Source organism: Arachis hypogaea, chromosome 10, assembly GCF_003086295.3.
Source record: "Arachis hypogaea cultivar Tifrunner chromosome 10, arahy.Tifrunner.gnm2.J5K5, whole genome shotgun sequence".
In the NCBI taxonomy this organism is placed as follows: domain Eukaryota; kingdom Viridiplantae; phylum Streptophyta; class Magnoliopsida; order Fabales; family Fabaceae; genus Arachis; species Arachis hypogaea.
In genome coordinates, this window is record NC_092045.1 from 98665603 (window position 1) to 98685035 (window position 19433).

At 28.5% G+C, this 19433-nt stretch overlaps 2 protein-coding genes across 2 annotated transcripts; both read right to left on the reverse strand.

Moving 5' to 3' along the window:
* Window positions 1-3410: 3410 nt before the first annotated feature.
* On the reverse strand, window positions 3411-4473 carry LOC112716083 (uncharacterized). Its single transcript, XM_025767933.3, has one exon. The coding sequence runs from the start codon at window positions 4197-4199 to the stop codon at window positions 3576-3578; it is 624 nt and encodes a 207-aa protein (XP_025623718.1). The 5' UTR covers window positions 4200-4473; the 3' UTR covers window positions 3411-3575.
* A 5734-nt stretch (window positions 4474-10207) lies between these two features.
* Window positions 10208-12135, reverse strand: LOC112716084 (small ribosomal subunit protein mS33). The gene is made up of 2 exons (XM_025767934.3): window positions 11823-12135; window positions 10208-10566 (listed from the first exon to the last, which is right to left on the reverse strand). The coding sequence occupies exons 1-2, from the start codon at window positions 12047-12049 to the stop codon at window positions 10476-10478; spliced, it is 318 nt and encodes a 105-aa protein (XP_025623719.1). The 5' UTR covers window positions 12050-12135; the 3' UTR covers window positions 10208-10475.
* Window positions 12136-19433: the final 7298 nt, after the last annotated feature.

Below are 19433 nucleotides of genomic sequence, written 5' to 3' on the forward strand. Positions count from 1 at the left end.
AAATATACACAAGCAAAAGATAATAAGCTCGGCCAAGTTCAAATATATTAGAACAAGGTCGATTATGTCTTTTTCTTTTTTTCCTTTTAATTTACTTTAAAAATTAAGATCAAATTCTATTGTTGTTGAAAAATAACTCGACAATAAAAAAGAGAATCGAAGTGGAGTATTCCCATAGCTCAGCTCCAAATTAGGAAGGTATTTTCATGAAATATTTCATTTAATTACTCTGGCATTTTTGTAACCATAGTTGAAAGTAATAAAGAATTGATTACTATATATATACACATTTAAATTAAAGAATAATTATGAAAATACAATTACAGATTAAAAAATATTACAAAAATGGTTAAAATAATTTGTTAATTAGAAAACTAACGAGAGAATAAAATAATAGATGACCAACGATTAGTTTCTAATTTTTTTTCTCTTTTCGAATATATAATTCACCCTATTAATAAAATGAATGACTTATAGTATTCCTTTGATCCCTTTAATTATGCTTTAATCTGTCCCTAATCCTGCGAAGCTTCCTGGAACCCAGGTTTAATCTGTCACTAATCCTGTGAAACTTCCTGGAACTGAGGTCACACAAAAGGTAAGTAGTACTCTTATAAAAAAAATTTGCAAACATACACCAAACAGCAAGTGGTAATTTCTTTAAGGGTTATACTAACCAATAATTTTTTTTGAACAACCACCAATCAAATAAAAATATATTACACCTCTAAATTATCTACTTAAATTTTAATATTAAAACAACTATTCGTATATCTAGTGAAATAAATATCCGATATATCTATTACTCACATTGTTTAATATTTTCATTGTCTACCTATACTTTTTCATTCTTTAATATAATAAAGCGGAGCACTTTTTAAAATAGAATATTATTACTTAATGAAAATATGATACTTGGGTGATTTTATTGTTTAGTAAAAAATTATTTCAATTCAACAAATAAAACTAAATTTAATCGAACAATAACATTATTTCAAGTATCCTATTCTCATTATTCATCAGTCATATTCCTTCCAAAAAAAATATTTTCGTTGCATAGAGCATCCACCGAACAACAAAGCCTTTTTAGTGGCAATGACGTTGTGAAAGCCGCAATTAATTAACTAGCTAGCAGCAACAACGGCATGCTCATCATCACACAAGTCAATATCATTATCATATTATATATTTTATAATATCATAATCCCACATATAAATACAAAAAGTACTAATTATTACACCTTAATTATATATATATATTTTACATCATCATTATTACTGAATAATGCAAACTTCATGATTACACCAAATTTTATCGTTTTATTATAACAAAAATATTATTTATACCGTAAAATTAATTATTAAAATTAATTATTATATATATATATATATATTATTTAATTTATTTTTATTATATATTTAATTTATTTTTAATATATATTTTATATTTAATATATATTTTATACTAATATAATATTAATTTTAATGTGCATATAACATATGATTATATGATTGGTATTATAATTGAATTGACAATGTCTTATAGCTTTTACCTTTATTATTGCAATTCCACTTCAATTCTTGTCTCCCAATCAATTTTCCACCACATGAACTACCTTAGCTTTTTGGTTTCTTATTGTTACTATTTACTAGTGCTGGTTCTATCATATTCCGTAGCTACCTCATAAGGGTTTGACAGTGGTGGCAGTACATTTTCGTTAAATATATTTATGAAAAGAGTTCTTACACACACCAACTAACATAATAAACTGAGACACGTTCTGGGGATTTATGACTGCAACTACTGTAAGTAGCTGCTTCTCCCAATTTATAAACTACCAAACCAACACACGCAAAAATATTGGCCCCATTACAACAGGTTTTAATTGTGTGTGATTTTATTTGGAATTGGTTCAGCTTGTTTTCATTTATTAAGAATCAAGAGGGATATATGTATATTTGTACTAGTGTTGCTATTTCAACAATTCAACCAATGCAAACAATTGTTATATTGTTGATTTATGTAGGAGATTGTGCAAAATGAAAACCAAACTAAATTAATTAAAATTATTCAGGGTGTTACAAATCATACAGCCAGCTCCGATCCTGTGCAATTTTATTTCGTCGTGTGATGAAGTGTCTTAGTCAAAGGTTTTTCTAGCTTGTTGAAAATAATTCGAGTTTGAGTAGTTACTATGCATGGAATATAATAATATATTTATTTTGAATAATTTGAAGTTCTTAAGTGGTGCTAGAATAGAAACTTTATATATATATATATATATATATATATATATATATATATATATATATATATATATATATATATATATATATATATAAATGATAATTTTCTTATTCTATTAGAATTATTTGTATCTAATATGATACCGAAAACTAATTAATTCAAGAGATAGAGTTACATTATCAAATACTTTTGAAATCTATGTTTCCAATACGTAAATTCTAGCATCTTTTATTATACGAAAATGAATATAGTTAAAAAGGTATAAGTGATCAGTATTCACTAACAAAATGTTTTTCTCTTACAGTGATGGGTGCTTGAATTAAACCCTTCTAATGGGTTGAAATATGAACACATACATATTATTAAATATATGTGTAAAAATAGGTTTTATACTCATATTATTTATGACATTCATTTTAAAATAGCTAAATATTTGAAAGTTAAACATAAGTATGTTATTATGACAAGTTTTTATCTATATCGTCAATTTTAAATTACATTATCATCTACTTAAAAATAAATCATATACAGCATGATTCTTTAATTTTTTTTGCACAGTATCTTCCAACTCAATAAATAAAGAACTAATTCATTGTAGAGTTAAATCTCATTTAAGGATTTGCTATGGGTAATACTCTGATCTAATTTGTTGACTTAACATGATATGTAACTCATCACATTAATCGTTTCTTTTTATTTATATTTTGCCCTAAAGCATGGCTTGACATATTTTTAGCTGATATTATTAACTGTCTAATTTTTTCCGTTTCTTACTACGAAAACTTATATATTAAGAAGCTAAACGTATTAATTAATGCTTATGCATTACAAGGTAATAACAGCAAATTCACTGCTGCTGCTAAAAAAAATGAAAACAAAGTAAGAACAAACATATGAGAATGACTTAGAATTATTATTAGTTATAACGTGTTTCTCTTAATTAGTTTTAAATAATTAAAGTATCAAAACATGAAAACATGATATAAGTGAGTGGAAGAATTAAAGCTTCTTTTTTTTCCCCTAGCTAAAAGATCAGATACATCCTCCAGAATTCAACTTCGAATCATATAACACTTCAAAATTAAAGAGAACGGTGAATTTTTAATTTGGAAAAAAGCTATCTATTTTAAACATGTAAATTAATCTTTCAACATATGTAAAATAATTACGAAACCCATCACACATGTTGCTTTTATATATTACACTATAAGCATGTAAAAGATTAATTTACATGTTAATTAAGGAAAGCTTAAACCTCAAAACTCTCGATCGAACACGTCCAATCACCAACTAACACGTGGACGCTCAAAATTCTAACGTACACATACTAGCAACAATGATCCAACCATTTCTGCAACCTCAGATCCCTATAAAACCTCTCGATGAACTCCTCCGCCGCCTCATCCACCCGGAACTCCTCCTTCTCCTCCTCCGCTGCTGCCAAAGAAGAAGCCGCGGACGGGGATCCCGCAGCCGCAATCTTCACGCGCCTCCTCACCGGATAGTAATGCCTGACCAGCGCGTCGCCCTCCCCGCCGCCACGACACATCCTCGCAAACTTATGAGCTTGCGGGGAATGCCTCTCTCCATGTGCCGTAGGGATCGGGGAGAGCCTTCGCCTGGCCGCATAATAAGACGGCCGCGGCGGACTACCGCTGCAGCTGAACTGGTAATCCAAAGGAGAAACAAACTCCGTGGCCGCGTCACCACGACACGTGAGTGCCTCGTGGTGACGTGCCACGGCGTTGTTTAGCGCCTTCCCTATACTCTTCCCCCTTCTCATAAAATCTTGCATGTTGATGTTACTCTTGGAGACTCCGTTTTGGATAAGGAAGCCTATTAAACGCACCGTTTTGCAAGCCTTCTCCGCCACAATTGGTTGGTCAATGCACGTGATATCAGCCACGTTATTAGGAAATTGTGGTGTTGATGTGGATTTGTGTGGTTTCATGATGTTATAGCTTGGTAGTGTTGTATATGTACTAGAAAATATATATATAAGGGGTTATTATAGACTTACTAAGTTATCACATTCACACGCACAAGAAGCTAATAAGTGTGGTACAATAAGTTATAAGGTGTGTATATATATAAGGACAAGGTGAGGGAATTAAGTGAAGAGAGTTGGTTTGTGGGGAGAGGAATTTAAAGGAAAGCAAATAAGAAGAAAAAAGAAAGAAGAAAAGGTAGCTAGGATAAGGCCGGAGAAGGAGGAACTTAGATTGATGTTATTTTTGTTATTATTGATGTTTTGGATATTTATATAAATGTATAATATATGGTTGCTAGTGATAGACTAATCATGACATTTTTATTGTACATGCCTTCTTTTATCTTTAAACTTTTTTTTTCTTTATTTTTTTTACTACCTTTTACTCTTTCCTTGCTATTGGATTTTCTTTTGTTATCATTGTGTTAATATTTAATTCATTTTCATATGTGTGCACATATTCCTTTTCCTTTTGTATGTCTCTTTTTTCTTCTTCTTAAAATTGTTTATATTAATTAAAGTAAAGGTCTGTGAAGAAGTCCTTGTCTTTGTGTGGTGCTAAAGGTTTTAATGAGCATCAAATTAAAATGGGATAGAGTTTTGCTTTCCTAAATATGATGTGTATAGAATATGTTGTCAATTCACACATAACTTAATATTAAATGAGATTTGAATTCCATTTAAATTAGGTTTATGTCCTATTCTCTTATTTTTCTTTAAAATAAAAAATAATAAAGATAGAGGAATATAACAAAAGGCGAGCATAGAATTTTAAACTCCCATAGAATACACGAAATTCATTCTACTTTAAATTTTGGATTCATCAACTACTTAACTAGACATTATATTGAATAATAAATAATATATATATATATATATATGTGCATTATATATATATATATATATATATATATATATATTATTAAATAGTAAGTGTAAATATTATTTCTGTATGAAATACACATAATACAAATTTTCAGTGGGATATAATACGTCAAACAATCACTATAACAAATCAATTTTAGTGAAAAAATTTTAGTGACAATAATATAAGGCAAGTCACATCATTAAAATGAATTAGTTTGGAATTTATTCGGTTACAATCTTTTAAAATAAAAGATATATTTGCAACTTTTTTTTATTTTATGTAAATCGCTATTCGCGGTAGCAATTTTAACTTGAACATAATCTGTTACAGGTTAGTGTGGATTATGTAAAAAATGTGTTGAGCAGAAATTATTAGAGACTCTAACGATTTTTGAAAGATTCAAGCAATACATAAATCGTTACGGTTATAGCAGTTTATGAAAAAACGGTAGTATGTTCAATTTATGAAAGATTCTAGTAATTTACACGAAGCTGATTATTTTCAAGTAGATTTTAATGTGTAAAATTTTTGATAATCTTTAAATATAACTAAATTGACATTTAGATTTTCTATTATAAATATGAATAGTAGGATTAAGTTGAGTAATTTTATTTAAAATCAGCTAATTATCATCACTATTAGGATTAATTATGATAGATATATATACTACATTTGACATATATAGGTATAGAAAGCAATTAAAATATGAGAATGTTTGAAATAATAAAATAATTATAATTAAAAATTACAATTAGTAACATAATCAAAAAATAAATTATTATTATTATTATTATTATTTCGAATTATAATGAGAGTTAAGAGATAATGCTAAATAATTATCTTGTGATAATCATTTATTTGGAGTTTAAATGAGTAAAGTAACTAACTATTATAACGATTTTTATCATTTTATACTAAATATGTATATTTTAAAAATTAATAAAAAATTATTATAAAATATATCTGATTTGCAAATATGTGGATCAGATCTAAACTATAAAAAATATAGATATTGGATCCGATCCGATGATTTTATTGCGAATTGAATTGAAATTTTGAACGATTCAATCCACATTGATACCCTATTTACATCTAATACATTTTTTATCTATTTAATAAATTTTCTTTTTACTTTAAATTGTCAAAGATAGTATTTTAATTTATATTCCATTAATTGGATCTCTAAATATCTCCACTTCTTTTCAATTGTCTTGCACTTGTATATATAGACAAACCAGCTAAACGTAAACTACCGTTAGAGCCTCCGTGGATTATGCATACCAACGTTTCTTCATAAACCGCTGCAACCTCTAACAGTTTCTGCTCAACACTTTTTCGTACGTAGTCCAGCTAACCTGTAGCGAATTATGTTCAAGTTAAAACTGCTACAGGCAGTAACAGTTTACATAGCATAAAAAAAGTTGCAAATATGTCTTCTTTTTTAGAAAGTTGCAATTGGATATATTCCAAACTAATTCATTTTAATTATGTAACTTGCCCATAATATAATGGTCATTATATATCTTATTTAATTTATATTTTTGCGTCAATTATATATTTGTTGTTATTATTATTTGTCGTTATCTACTTCAATGTCGTCTATTATTTTAGCAAGCTCTGTCAAGTTATTCCGTGAAATCCAAAGAATTTTCCGTTTAGATTATCATCTCCATGAGACAAACTGTTAATTTTATTCAATTTAACTTATTATTATTTTTTCTTTGAGATTTTTTTTATTTTTCGATCATGTACCATATTTAATGAATACTTTCAGTATATTGTTTTAAGAAATTCTATCTTTTATTATGTTGTCCTATTTTTTAATATCTTTGTATTTTATTTTTCAATAATTAATGAAATATAACTTACTACCTTAAAAAAAGGATGACAATTATATACTTTTTGTGACTATTAAAAAATTATTACTAATAATTATATCATTACTACTAAAACTTTTTAAGAATAAAATATAAGACGTCTATTATCTAATTACCAATAAATATATTAATAATTATATTTATTATTACTAAAAATAAAATAAATAACCATTAAAAATGATTTTTTTAATAGTGAGTTTACCTTGGCCAACTTGAGAATAAGATTGGAATTATTAAGTAGAACATGTATAATATAACTGAGTATAACCACCAACCCAAAACTGCTGGTGGCGACTTTGTTACCCCTCTGAGTGGTCCCAATTACTCATCTGTGCTAGTGTGGTCTTGTGGACCCACCTTGGTATATATGTGTGGAAAACTTGATATCACTTTAGTGTAATATATAAAATTTAAAATATAATTATAAATTAGTGAGATATTTTCTTTTATCTGTCAATTATTATTATACAAATCATGAAATAATATAATTGATATGTGTCAAGAAAAAGCAATAGTGACTCTCAGTCACAGATTACGCACACAATTATTATAAATAATTAATTAATTTATTTATTAATTATGAATGCATTACAGTGGAGGAGGAGGCTTCAAATGAAAACTTTGGGTAGGCGTGAGTTTTCCTTTATCCCTACATTATCCATATTAAATTTCCAACTTAGATGTAAAAGTAACACTAGGCAACATGTATAATTGGAGCACTTTGTTTATTTTATTTCCGACCATGGCCTACGGTAATGATGATAGTATCAATTACGAATCCCATGTAGCTTTTAGCCTTTTGTTTAGTCTCTCATCATGACTAGTACTAGTACTATTATGCATTTATAATTATGTTTGTTAAGTAACTGAATTCCATTATGTTATTTAATTTCTGGTAAAAGTCTTCTGCTTGTTCATATCGAAAATAGTCACAACACAAGATTCGTTATACAATATTCTACCACTTTCTATATGTTTAATTTATCAATGTCGAAATTTAATTTCATATTTTGTAGTGATCCATGATATGATCATTAATATTAATAGCTTATCTATGTATTGCGTTAGTGTCTTGTGTGCGTATTATATATGTTGAAGATTTCAGGGTCTTCCCCTTATTATACTTGAGACTAGAGAATGATATTGATATATGAAGAGTACCCGTTAATTTATGTTTATTTGTTTTTTTTATAAATAATCAAAATATTTTATTATTAAGAATTTGACTAATATTAATTAGATTCATTAACATTTCATAAAAGAACAATATACCCTTTAATTACACGAGCTGAGAGCATAATCTCTTCATTGGAATGAGTTATTTTACCCTTGAATGAATTTTGTGGCCCTATTTAATATTCAAAATATTTTTAGTAATTGTAAGCAACATACCTACCTAGGTACAGGGTATTAAAATTTAAAATGGTGGTCCTATCAATATTAGTGAATGCTGATTTACAAACACTATTGATATACAAAGATGAGTTGGTGTCAGTGTGGTGTTAATGTTGTTGGGTTTCTACTTCAAGAACACGTATATGATCCGCATAGAAAACCAGACAACAATGCCATGTCCTTTTCACTTGGTCAGCACCATGATTTCTTCCAACAACTAATTCTCTATTTCTCTGTCTTCAGCAGCCAAGTTCTAATTAATATGCTCCCAATATGGATCAACATCTCTGTGTATTGTTGTGCATATTATTATTATTATTATTATTATTATTATTATTAGAACACTATAAAACAAAGTAGGTTATGTCTATTGATATCACTTACTTTTTACACGCATAGTGTTAGTGTTTTTCACTCATTTGGATGAAGTAGAATCTGCTTTTTCTTCAACAGATGAGGTGTATTTTGGTATCAAAAAATATAGAGGGTCACTACTTGTAAATAAGGATAAAAGGTCAAATTCGTTCTTAAAAGATCACTTGTTTTTTAAATTAATTCTCAAAAGATTTTTTTAATCAAATTCGTCATTCAAAGATTTTAAATTAATCGCACTAGTCCTTCTATTATTTCTTTTATTCGACGTCAAAATTTGTTTATGTGGCACGTTAAATAATACTACAACACACATATAAGATTCTTAATTGACTATTAACATGATAAGCTTATAAAATTGGATCAAATCAAAACCTAATTGAGGAGGGAACTTAAAGCATTAAAATCCCTCAATTTAGAGTTTATTTGACTTAATTTTATAAACTTACTATGTTAGCCGCCAATTAGAACTACTAGATGTGTATTGTGATGTCACTTAACATGTCACATCAATAAACTTTGACACCGTTAGCAACAAAAGTAACGTAAGAACTAAAATGACTAACTTAAAATCTTCGAAAGATAAATTTGATTAAAAAATCTTTTAGAAACTAATTTGACCATTTATTCTTGTAAATAAGTGAAAAACACTAACACTCAAGTCAGCTAAAACAAAATAATAACTTCGCAGAATATTTATGATTTAGTATATGCCCTTAACTTCTTGGAGTTTCTCTATTTTTATAAATTTATTGGTGGACATCTAATTGTTTATTTTTTCAAATCTTCGACCATCGAGTTATAAATAATTATAATGGGAATAAAATATTTACCCATTTTCAAATTATAACGAAAATATGACCGTTGCTTTTGAGTCAGTAATCGATTATGATCGAGGTTGAGCTTTGATTATAAGAGGAGTTATAATTTGGTTGAAAATAAAGGAATGTGAGCACCCAAGCTCAACGGGTACTTTGGAAATAAAAATTACGACAATGTTAAGCTTTTCATAGGGATATGCATCATTAGTTCATTACTTAACGTTTGGCCCGTCAAAAATCAAAATAGATCAAATTCGTCGAACCAACCTGTTTACCAGCTTAAATGAGCGGGCTCTTAAGATGGATTGGATTGGATTGAGTTGTATGAGTTGAATTGAAACCATTTTATACAACTTTTTTCCCCCTGAAATATTGCATGTCCTTAAACAAAGATTTCAAAGACAAATAAACATCAAATTCATACATAGCAGAGCACTAAATCCAAGGAACCCATAATAGGCCTAATTGAAAAGAGATTAGCATTGACCCACTAGTTCATTGCAGCCACTTTGGAAGTTTTTCACAATATTGCATTGGAAATTTTGCATCACTCGCTTTTTGAACTATAAATTTAGTACGAATTGTAGTATATAAATTATGTGATCCACCATATGAAAAAAGAAGAGTAACATAAGGTAGCTTATAACATCGTGATTGCATTCAAAGCCAACATCCAAGATAAACTGAATCAAGATGTGGATAGTTAATTAGCACAAGGACAAATATGCAATGATTATTAGGTTAACGTCTTCCACTTTCTATAGAGATTTCACATTGAGGACAAAGGCAAGACAAGTTCTATAATTTTAAGAAATCAAATTAAAAGTTTAGACATCAAAAGGTAGTTGTCTAACCCGAAACAGTAAACGGTGTGTGATGATTCCAGCCACAAGTAAACTGCAGTTTATTTGTTGCGTTTGGCTGCACGCCTGCCTTGGCCCTTCTTTGGTGGTCCTTTGCCACGTCGCTTCAACATTTCAAGTTTTGATAAACGCCTAGAAAGAACGAGATAACATAATCATCAAATTCCTAGAATGAGTGCAAATAATTTTGTTCTTTTTATCTATCACTCCCACTTTAAGGTCCATCTTTGAACCAATGTCATTGATCTTGTCCAAGGATATACCAAAACATGATAGTAACGGATAAAAGAGAAAAAAGAATAATAAATGATTTTGATTGTAATATTAAAGGATTAAAGGGCATCCTTTAAAAATTGCAGATGCTTAAATCCTAGACATTCATAAATTTGCATCACAATAGTGCACTTTGGTGCAAAACAACACAGCCAACTTCACAACGGAGAACACAAACCTTGCTAGATTAAACTATCAAATAAGTTTGCATATTGAGGAAAAAGTAGAGCACTTTTAGCTAAGTTAATAGAAAAAAATACCATCATTGATAGAAGATCATTTCTAACTTCATTAACTTGTAAAAAGCCTTAAACTAAATAAGAGATGCATTGTTTAGCCATCTGTCATTTCTATTTAAACAAGAAGCTCATATATATATATAGTCTAATTGGGATAACACAAATATCTGAAAAATGTGACAAAGGAAGAAGATAACATTTTTCCCTTGGGAATTAAAATCTCAAACAATCAAATGGTGACATCAAATTTATTCATTTATTCACAATATCAATTTTCGCTTTTAATGTTAAGCAGTTAAGGTAGTGTAAAAATTATACAGAAATTGTTGTCCACACTACACATCATTGCACTCAACATCCAAAATTAATGGAGCTCATTCACCATACTTAAATAACCTCAACCAAACAGATCAAGGTACAGAAATAGTTGATCCATCTAATATTGACTGATATAGATACATGAAGTTAAGTAGCAACTACAAAATGTACACCTGGTTAGACTAAAGAGTATCAAAATCTATAAGTAAGTCATTGTTGAGAACTCGTTAATATTAACCAACTAATAACTCATATAATGGACCTTTTAGAATACTCTGATTACATGAGCCATTCAAAAACCATAGCCCCATCTAATAATTTATTTTTTTAATAAGTCAAAAACAAAAAACTTTATAACACCATTTATTTCATTGATAAAAATAAGAACACCGCATTCATTCACACATGCTGAAAAATCACATCAAACCCCAAAAACAAAAAATAGAACGAAAACTTTCAGAGACAAAATCACAAACACATAGTGGGCATTGTGAAAATTGAACTAAAGTGTGGAACAGAGTGTGAGCGAAAGTAATGAGGGAGAGAGAAGGTACTTACTCTTGTTCTTGACGAGCCATGACCAGAGGGTCATCCTTTTTGATGTCGTAAGGGTACCATTGCGCTACCTTCTCGCCGAAGAGCTTTTGACGGAGAATCTTGTGGGCCGATTTCTGGCCCGTTGGATTCAGCTGGTGGCCAAAGATTCGGGCCCGAGCTTCCGTGACTCCTTGCTTGATGGCTGACCCTACTAACAGCTTCAAACCACCACCACCACTACCAGCCATGAGAGAGAGAAGAATAGAAAAAATATGGTGGCGAAAGCGAGTGGCTGATGAAATAACTATGCGTTAATTTCAGTTTGCTCCCCAACAGAGTTAAATTTACAAACAATGCAAGGGTGATGCTAGTGAGATGCCCATATGGACCTTGGATTTCGGCCCAATTAAAAATAGTTTTGCTTTTTTAGAGTCTGTCCAAAACGAAAAAAAAAATAACCTTCAAATAAGTCAAACTTATTTTTAACAATGGTTTTAGGATAAGTTTGGATTAGTTTTTGAAAAAAATACTTATTTTTTTATTTTTTGTAAACAAAATTATTTAACGAACAAAAATTATTTTATATTTAAAAGAATAAAAAATATTAAAAAATATCTTTTATTTTTATTTTTTTATAATAAAGTATTGTTAGTTTTTAAAAAAAATAAATAATTTGTTTTTTTAATAAAAATATTTTTTAAAACACATTTAAATAGATTTTAAATCAAATAAAAATATTTCATTAAAAAAATTACTTTTTTCACTTAAAAAAAGTCAATTCAAACAAAATCTTATTATAATTTATTAAATCTTGCATTTATACCGCCTAAAATATAGTTATCAGAATCGAACCAATAATAAAACAGACTAAGTTATTGGATCACTGATTCAACAAGTGAACCCCAAGTTAAACCAGTTGACTCGGTTCAATAACCTATCCACTGTCCAATAATATAAATTTTTAAAACAATATAAAAACAATACCAACAGTATAAAATCAGTACGGTAATTATATAAAAATAGCAACAAATCAACTTTAAATAGCACTAATCAGAGGAAAAAAACATCAATCAACTACTAAACTTACATATATTACAATGTATCAACAAAACTTGAATAATCTGTTAAGAATCAACACATTATCATCAACAATAATCAAGAATCAATTGAATCAGTTAAGGGTTAAGTTCGATTTTGGTCTCCAACGTAGAGATCGAAAATCAAAATCGTCCCGAACTTTTTTTTTGCTACAAAATGGTTCTCAAAATTTCAGTTTATTTTAAAATCGGCTTTTTTACCAATTTTATTTTTTTATTACAAAATTACCCCTCAATAAAAAAATTATAAAATAAAATAGGCCAAGTCTCTGGTGGCCGCATTTATGGTGGCTAGTGGTGACTATGAGACACACCTCCAATAAAAAAATGATAAATAGATTTTATTTTATTCTCATTAAATACGGTAATTTTTTCTTTTGTTAATATGCATATAGCATTGCAAATAAATTGATGATCTATGAAAGTTAAAAATGTTAATTTGTTTTAATGGCTTTAAAATTTGAAGGATCGAAATTATAGTTATAAAAATCGAACAGACAATCGATCCAACTAAATTATTAGATCATTAAGTTATTGATTTAACTAGTAAGTCACAAGTTAAATTGGTTAATTTGGTCATAATTAAATAATTATATAAAATTTAATTTTTTATATTAGATTAATTTTTTTCTAATTTATTAATCAATTAATATCTATTATATTATTTAAATATATGTTAAAAAATATTAATATTAATAAATGTCATATAATTATTAACAACAAAAATATGTTATGATTAATAAAAAGATTTTATTTATTTTTAAATAATTATATATAATTAAAAAATAATTAATTTTAAAAAAATAAATATAAAATAAAAAAATTAAATTAATATAAATATTATTTATTAGAATAAAAAAATAAAAATATCTTAAAATTGCATGACTAAAAAAGTTATTACGTAAAATTATTAATAGGGATATGTCTAATAGTTAATAATATATTTATAAAAAACACAATATATTACAAAAAAATAAATTTAGTCTAGTAATTACAAGGTTTTTTATAACTTGAAGAGAATCACACCCTCTGGTATTGCAATTGAGAATTTTTCAAATTTTCGATCCACTTTACCCAAATTTTGTAATTTTGATTTTTGAAATTCAACAATAATTTATTGATTTCATAAAAATATTAACTAGTAGTTGTTTATTGATTTATAATTATTACCGTGTTTCGTTAGTACATTTATGATCATTACATCTTATCAAACTTTTCTTCTCATAACTTCAAACATGCCACGTTTCAAGTTTGGATTGATTGATAGACCTTAGTCACCATAGTCACCACACTAACGTAGGCACTAGAGACAACACCAATAAAATAAATAAAAAAAAAAGAAAGAAAGGGATACAGAAGCCGGGGGGTAGGGAGAGAGAAGGAGGGGAGGAGGGGGAGGAGGGGGGAGAGAAGGGGGACCGCCATATCGCCGCACCACCGCATCACCGCACCGCCGGTCTGCTACCTGCCGCACCGCACCCCACCACCAGCTTCTTCTTCGCCGCCCTGCGGCCTACCGCACCGCACTGCACCACTACCACCACACCACCGGCTTCTTCTTCTTCTTCTTCTTCTTCTTCTTCTTCTTCTTCTCTTTGCCGCCCTACCGTCTTGCCGCGATGCTGTCCTGCCGCACCGTACTACCGCACCACTGCACCACCACCAGCTTCTTTGAATTAGATTTTTTGTGAAATTTTGAATTTTTTGTGAAATTTTTTGTGGAATATTGTTGTTGCTGAAATTTGAATTTTGAATATTGTTGTTGCTGAATTTGTTGATTATTGTTCAAAGTGCATGTTGTTTGAATTTTCTGATGATGATGATGATGAGGCCATGATGACAATGGTGGTGGTGGTGGTGGGTTCTTGTTCAGCTTGGGCTTCTGGTTGATTTTTGGAAAAAATTCTGATGAAGATGACGATGACCATGATGATACTAGTGGTGGTGGTGGTGGTTCTGGTTGGGCGTAGGCTTATGTTCTGGTAGTGGTGGTTGATTTTGGGGTGAATGGAGAAGGGTATTTTCGTTCGAGGGACGATTTTAAAACAAATTGAATCTTTGGAGACCATTTCGTGAGAAAAAAAAAGTTGGAGACAATTCTGATTTTCGACCTATACGTTGGGGACCAAAATGAAACTTAACCCATCAGTTAATCAATTAATTAGTATTAATCAGTTAAACAGATTATAATCCAGTAACTGAATAATTAAGGAAAAGATTAAAAAGCTTACCTTTGAAGGCAGAACGAAGGCAGAGAAGAGGGAAAACAAGCACGTCGAAGCAGAGAAGAGGACCGTGCAGAGACTGACGACGATGAGAGATGCACACGAGAGACGAAGAGGAAGGCGCAAACTAACGACGACAAGAGAGGCACACGACGCGACGTGACGCGGACGGAGGTACAGATGATGCGACAACAGTAAAGGCACAGAGGAGCTGGTGACCTACAATGTCAGCGACAGCGGCACTGTGAGGATGGGAATTGAGAAGGTTGAGGGGCCATATGCCCCTTTCACATCTATTTCAGAGGAAGAGAATGAAGGAGTGGGTTGGGGGATAGTGGGTTAGGGTTGGGGACTAGGGCTGGAAGTAAATCAAGTCAATTCATGAGCCAGCTCGCGCTCAACTCGTTAATAGCTTGATAAGTTGAGCTCGTGAGCTGATGAGTCGAGTTTGAGCCTAAAATTGAGCTTATAAATTAAATGAGTCGAACTTGAATTTAGATAAACTCAACTCATTAGCTTGTGAGCTAGCTCGATTATATATATATATTAATACATAAATTCTATATATATTTAATTTATACTTTTAATATTATATATATACATAAAAAATAATAATATATAATCTTATATATATTAATGTTTTTATTTAAAATTTTATGATTATTTTTTATATGATTTTGATGTAGGAAATAAATAAAAAATATAATTAATAGATACAAAATATATAAAATTAATATTTTTAATACATATAAGTTATCATTTATTAATATAGAATTATAGGTTATGTTCCTATTATTTAAATAAGCTCGTGAGCTCGAATCGGCTCATGCACTTTCGGTGAACCAAGCTTGAGTTTAAGAAATAGGCTCGATTGTTAGTGAGTTGAGCCATGAGCCTAACTCAATTTTTGTGAGCTGAGTTTGAGCTTGATCTAACTTGACTCAGTTCGACTCACTTCCAGCCCTATTAAGGACAGTGGGTTAGTTTTTTTTTTAATATTGAACCAGTCCGAGTATCTAAAACTTGTCGATTCACTGATTTTATTAAAACCGAACGAATCAAACCAATTCTTATCTTTATCCGAACCTATACTTTGTCAAGACCAATTTTAAGGCCAGTTCACTGATTTTTCAATCTGATCGGTAAGACTAATATTTACAATTAAGGTTTAAAGTCAAATTATCTAATTATGTGATAATAATTCAATACTAAATTATAGTTTCATATTAAAAATTTATAATAAAATTGATATTAAAACACAAATTTTTAGAAGTGTTTTAAATTAAATATTTTTTACTTAATTTAAATTAGAAATGGCAATAAAGTAAAATAGGACGGGACAGGTATTTAAATATTTATACCCGTTTTGATCCATTGTTCTATTATCCGCTCCAACATTCACGGGTATTTTAATTTTTGACCCATACTCGAATTTGCAAATATATACCTGCCCTGTACTTGTCTTGTCCCATTTCGTCTCACAACCTGATTGCTTTATAGTTTTTTTTAGAAAAATCTAAAACATAAAAATAAATAAATTAAATTGAACTAATTAATAAAATTTTAAACATGATTAAATACTTCATAGATTCAATTAAACGTAAAGACAATTTTAAATTATTTATAATAACACATAAGATATAAATGGTCTCATAATACATTAAAATAAGAAAAAAAAGTACTTAGAAGATGATTGAATAAGAGGAAGAGAAAAAAGAAACCGATGCAGTAGAATTTCTGAGTGTGGATGAAAAAGACTGAAGGTGTATCCTTTAAACTGGTATTAATATTGACTTTATTTTATTTTTTAATATATTATTATTATTATTATTATTAATGGGGTAAGGCAACTATTACCCATACTTGTCCCGTATCCAAATAAAAAATAATCAAGTGAACCCAAAAGGCCAAAACTGTCTCATATTCGGTCAATTGTTGAAAAAATCCACCCCATTTAAAGCAGGGCGAGGTGGGGCATATCGGCTCGAATTGCCATCCCTTGATTTACCCAGATGAAGTCCTCCCTTTCTTTTCTTCAACCAGATCTAAAAATCAGAAATTTGAGATCAGAGATAAGCACAATAGAAGAAAGATGAGCAACAACAATTTTATTGATTTAATTTTTTTAATGAATTTGTTAAATTTAAATCTTTAATCTTATATTTGGTCCTAAATTTTAATATTAGTCATTAATTCATAGTAGAAAAAAGTAGGCTCCATTTTTCTTTTGTTATCCAAAATTGTATATACAAAAAAAGAATAATTTAACAAGTAATTAAATTGCATGTTATTAAAAATATTTTATTTTTTTTCTGATTTAGCTTAATTTAAGCAAATTGCTTTCAACTTGTATTTGATTGATATAGTCTCCAAGATTTGCTTTTCTTTCTTCTGATTTAGTATTTAATGAAAAAATGAAGCACCATTTTTCTTGATTAATTGCTTTATCCGAATTGTACAATAATAGTAACACTTTTTTTTTTTGTTTTCTACGGTATTTCCCAACCCGATAGGTCAAGGGCTAATTCTTTACAATACTGAACTCCATTTAAGGGTTTGTCGCTGACCAATAAGTAACCGTAGCACATTTTCTTTCTTTCTCATGATGCTAATGGACTTGGTTAAGATTGAAGATAGATTTGATCCACTTACTAGTAACTTTGTTGATCTTGTCCAAAACACAACAGTCCAAGTAACAACACAATGGGCTGATTGCTCTTTTTGTCTGGCCTCCATTAATGAAGAGTGATTTGGACTTCCAACACTAAATAATTTCATCAAAATCCTTTTAGACTATAACTTAATTAAAATTATGTTTGTCATTACCAAAAAAGTTATTAGTGTTTATTAAACTCAACAAACCCAAACACAAATTTTGTCTATATCCTCTGCAATATAACCTCATATATATAAAAAATATAATTATATTCTTATATTTATATTTATTATAGTCTTTTTAAATTTTAAAAATTATTTTATTAAAATAATTATTGTAATTTATTTTTAATTTGATTTATCAAATATAAATGTTACATCCTTTAAAAATTTATCTTTCAAAAATTAATTTTGATAAATTACTTTTAAAAAGTAATAATAATATGAATAAATAGATTACAATTAATAGATAATTAAAACTAATTGTTATAAACTAATTTTATAACTTTTTAAGTGTAATCGAAACTAAAATACATGTAAAATTTATATTTTATTATTTTTCGTGTAATAAAATTATATATGTCGTTGTACATATTTTTTACTTTCTCTCTTCTCAAATGTGCTCTTTTTTCCTGATCCAAACACATTAATGAAAAAAAATATACTTTTTCTCCTTTTTATTTTCATTTTTTTTCTTGCTTTACATTTTCTTTTCTCAATCAAACAAATTAAAGCATTAGAGAGCAGCATTCATAAGTCCAGTGTACTACTATTGTAGAGACTTTGTGCCAAGGCAAGAACATATATAAAGGGTCAGCATTAACAATTTAACATTCTCAAAGATGAGGACATTTCTTAATAATTAGATCCGCCATATGAGAAATTAAACCCAGCAAAGACCTTTAAAATATTCATTTGCTACAAATTTAGGTTACGTACACGTAGATTTTTTTTTTTCACTTCCTTTTGATAACAATGGCCTAAAGTAAAAAGAACATAAAAATGTTTAAGAAGTCTTTTGTTAAAATATTTTTTAATAATTAAAATTTAATATATCTAATCAATTAAACCGTATTATTTTATCAAAATTAGGTTAGACAAATTAATTTATTCAAAAAAATTGTGAATCAAATTTTAAACTGATCTAAATTAATATTATTTTTTATAAAAAATAACTACAATACCTTTATTATAGAAAATAACTAAAATACTCATATTATATATATATATATATATATTTATTGAGAATACTAAATTCTAACTCTTTTGTTCTTTGTCGTCATAGGATTAGAATTTAAAATTTTTAAAATTAATATATACATATATAATAGGAGTATTTTAGTTATTTTTTATAATAAGAGCATTGTAATCATTTTTTATAAAAAAATATTAATTTAAACCGATTCAAAATTTAATTTATTGATTTTTTTGGCTAAATTGATTTATCCAATCTAATTTTAATAAAAATAACACAATATGATCGATTATATTTATATATGTTAAATTTTAATTATTAAAAAATATTTAAAAAAATTATTTTTGATATTTTTATCTGAGAGGCTCCCAAAATAAAAAGTGAGTCTAAGAAAAAATTAAAAAAATTCTTAATAATAGCAGAAATTAATTATGTGCAAAAATAAAATTAATCTTGAATA

Coding starts and splice junctions, on each gene's coding strand:
- LOC112716084 (XM_025767934.3), bottom strand. CDS start 12,049: ATGGCTGGTAGTGGTGGTGGTGGTTTGAAGCTGTTAGTAGGGTCAGCC. Junction 10,567..11,822: donor ATGGCTCGTCAAGAACAAGA/GTAAGTACCTTC, acceptor CGTTCTTTCTAG/GCGTTTATCAAAACTTGAAA.
- LOC112716083 (XM_025767933.3), bottom strand. CDS start 4,199: ATGAAACCACACAAATCCACATCAACACCACAATTTCCTAATAACGTG.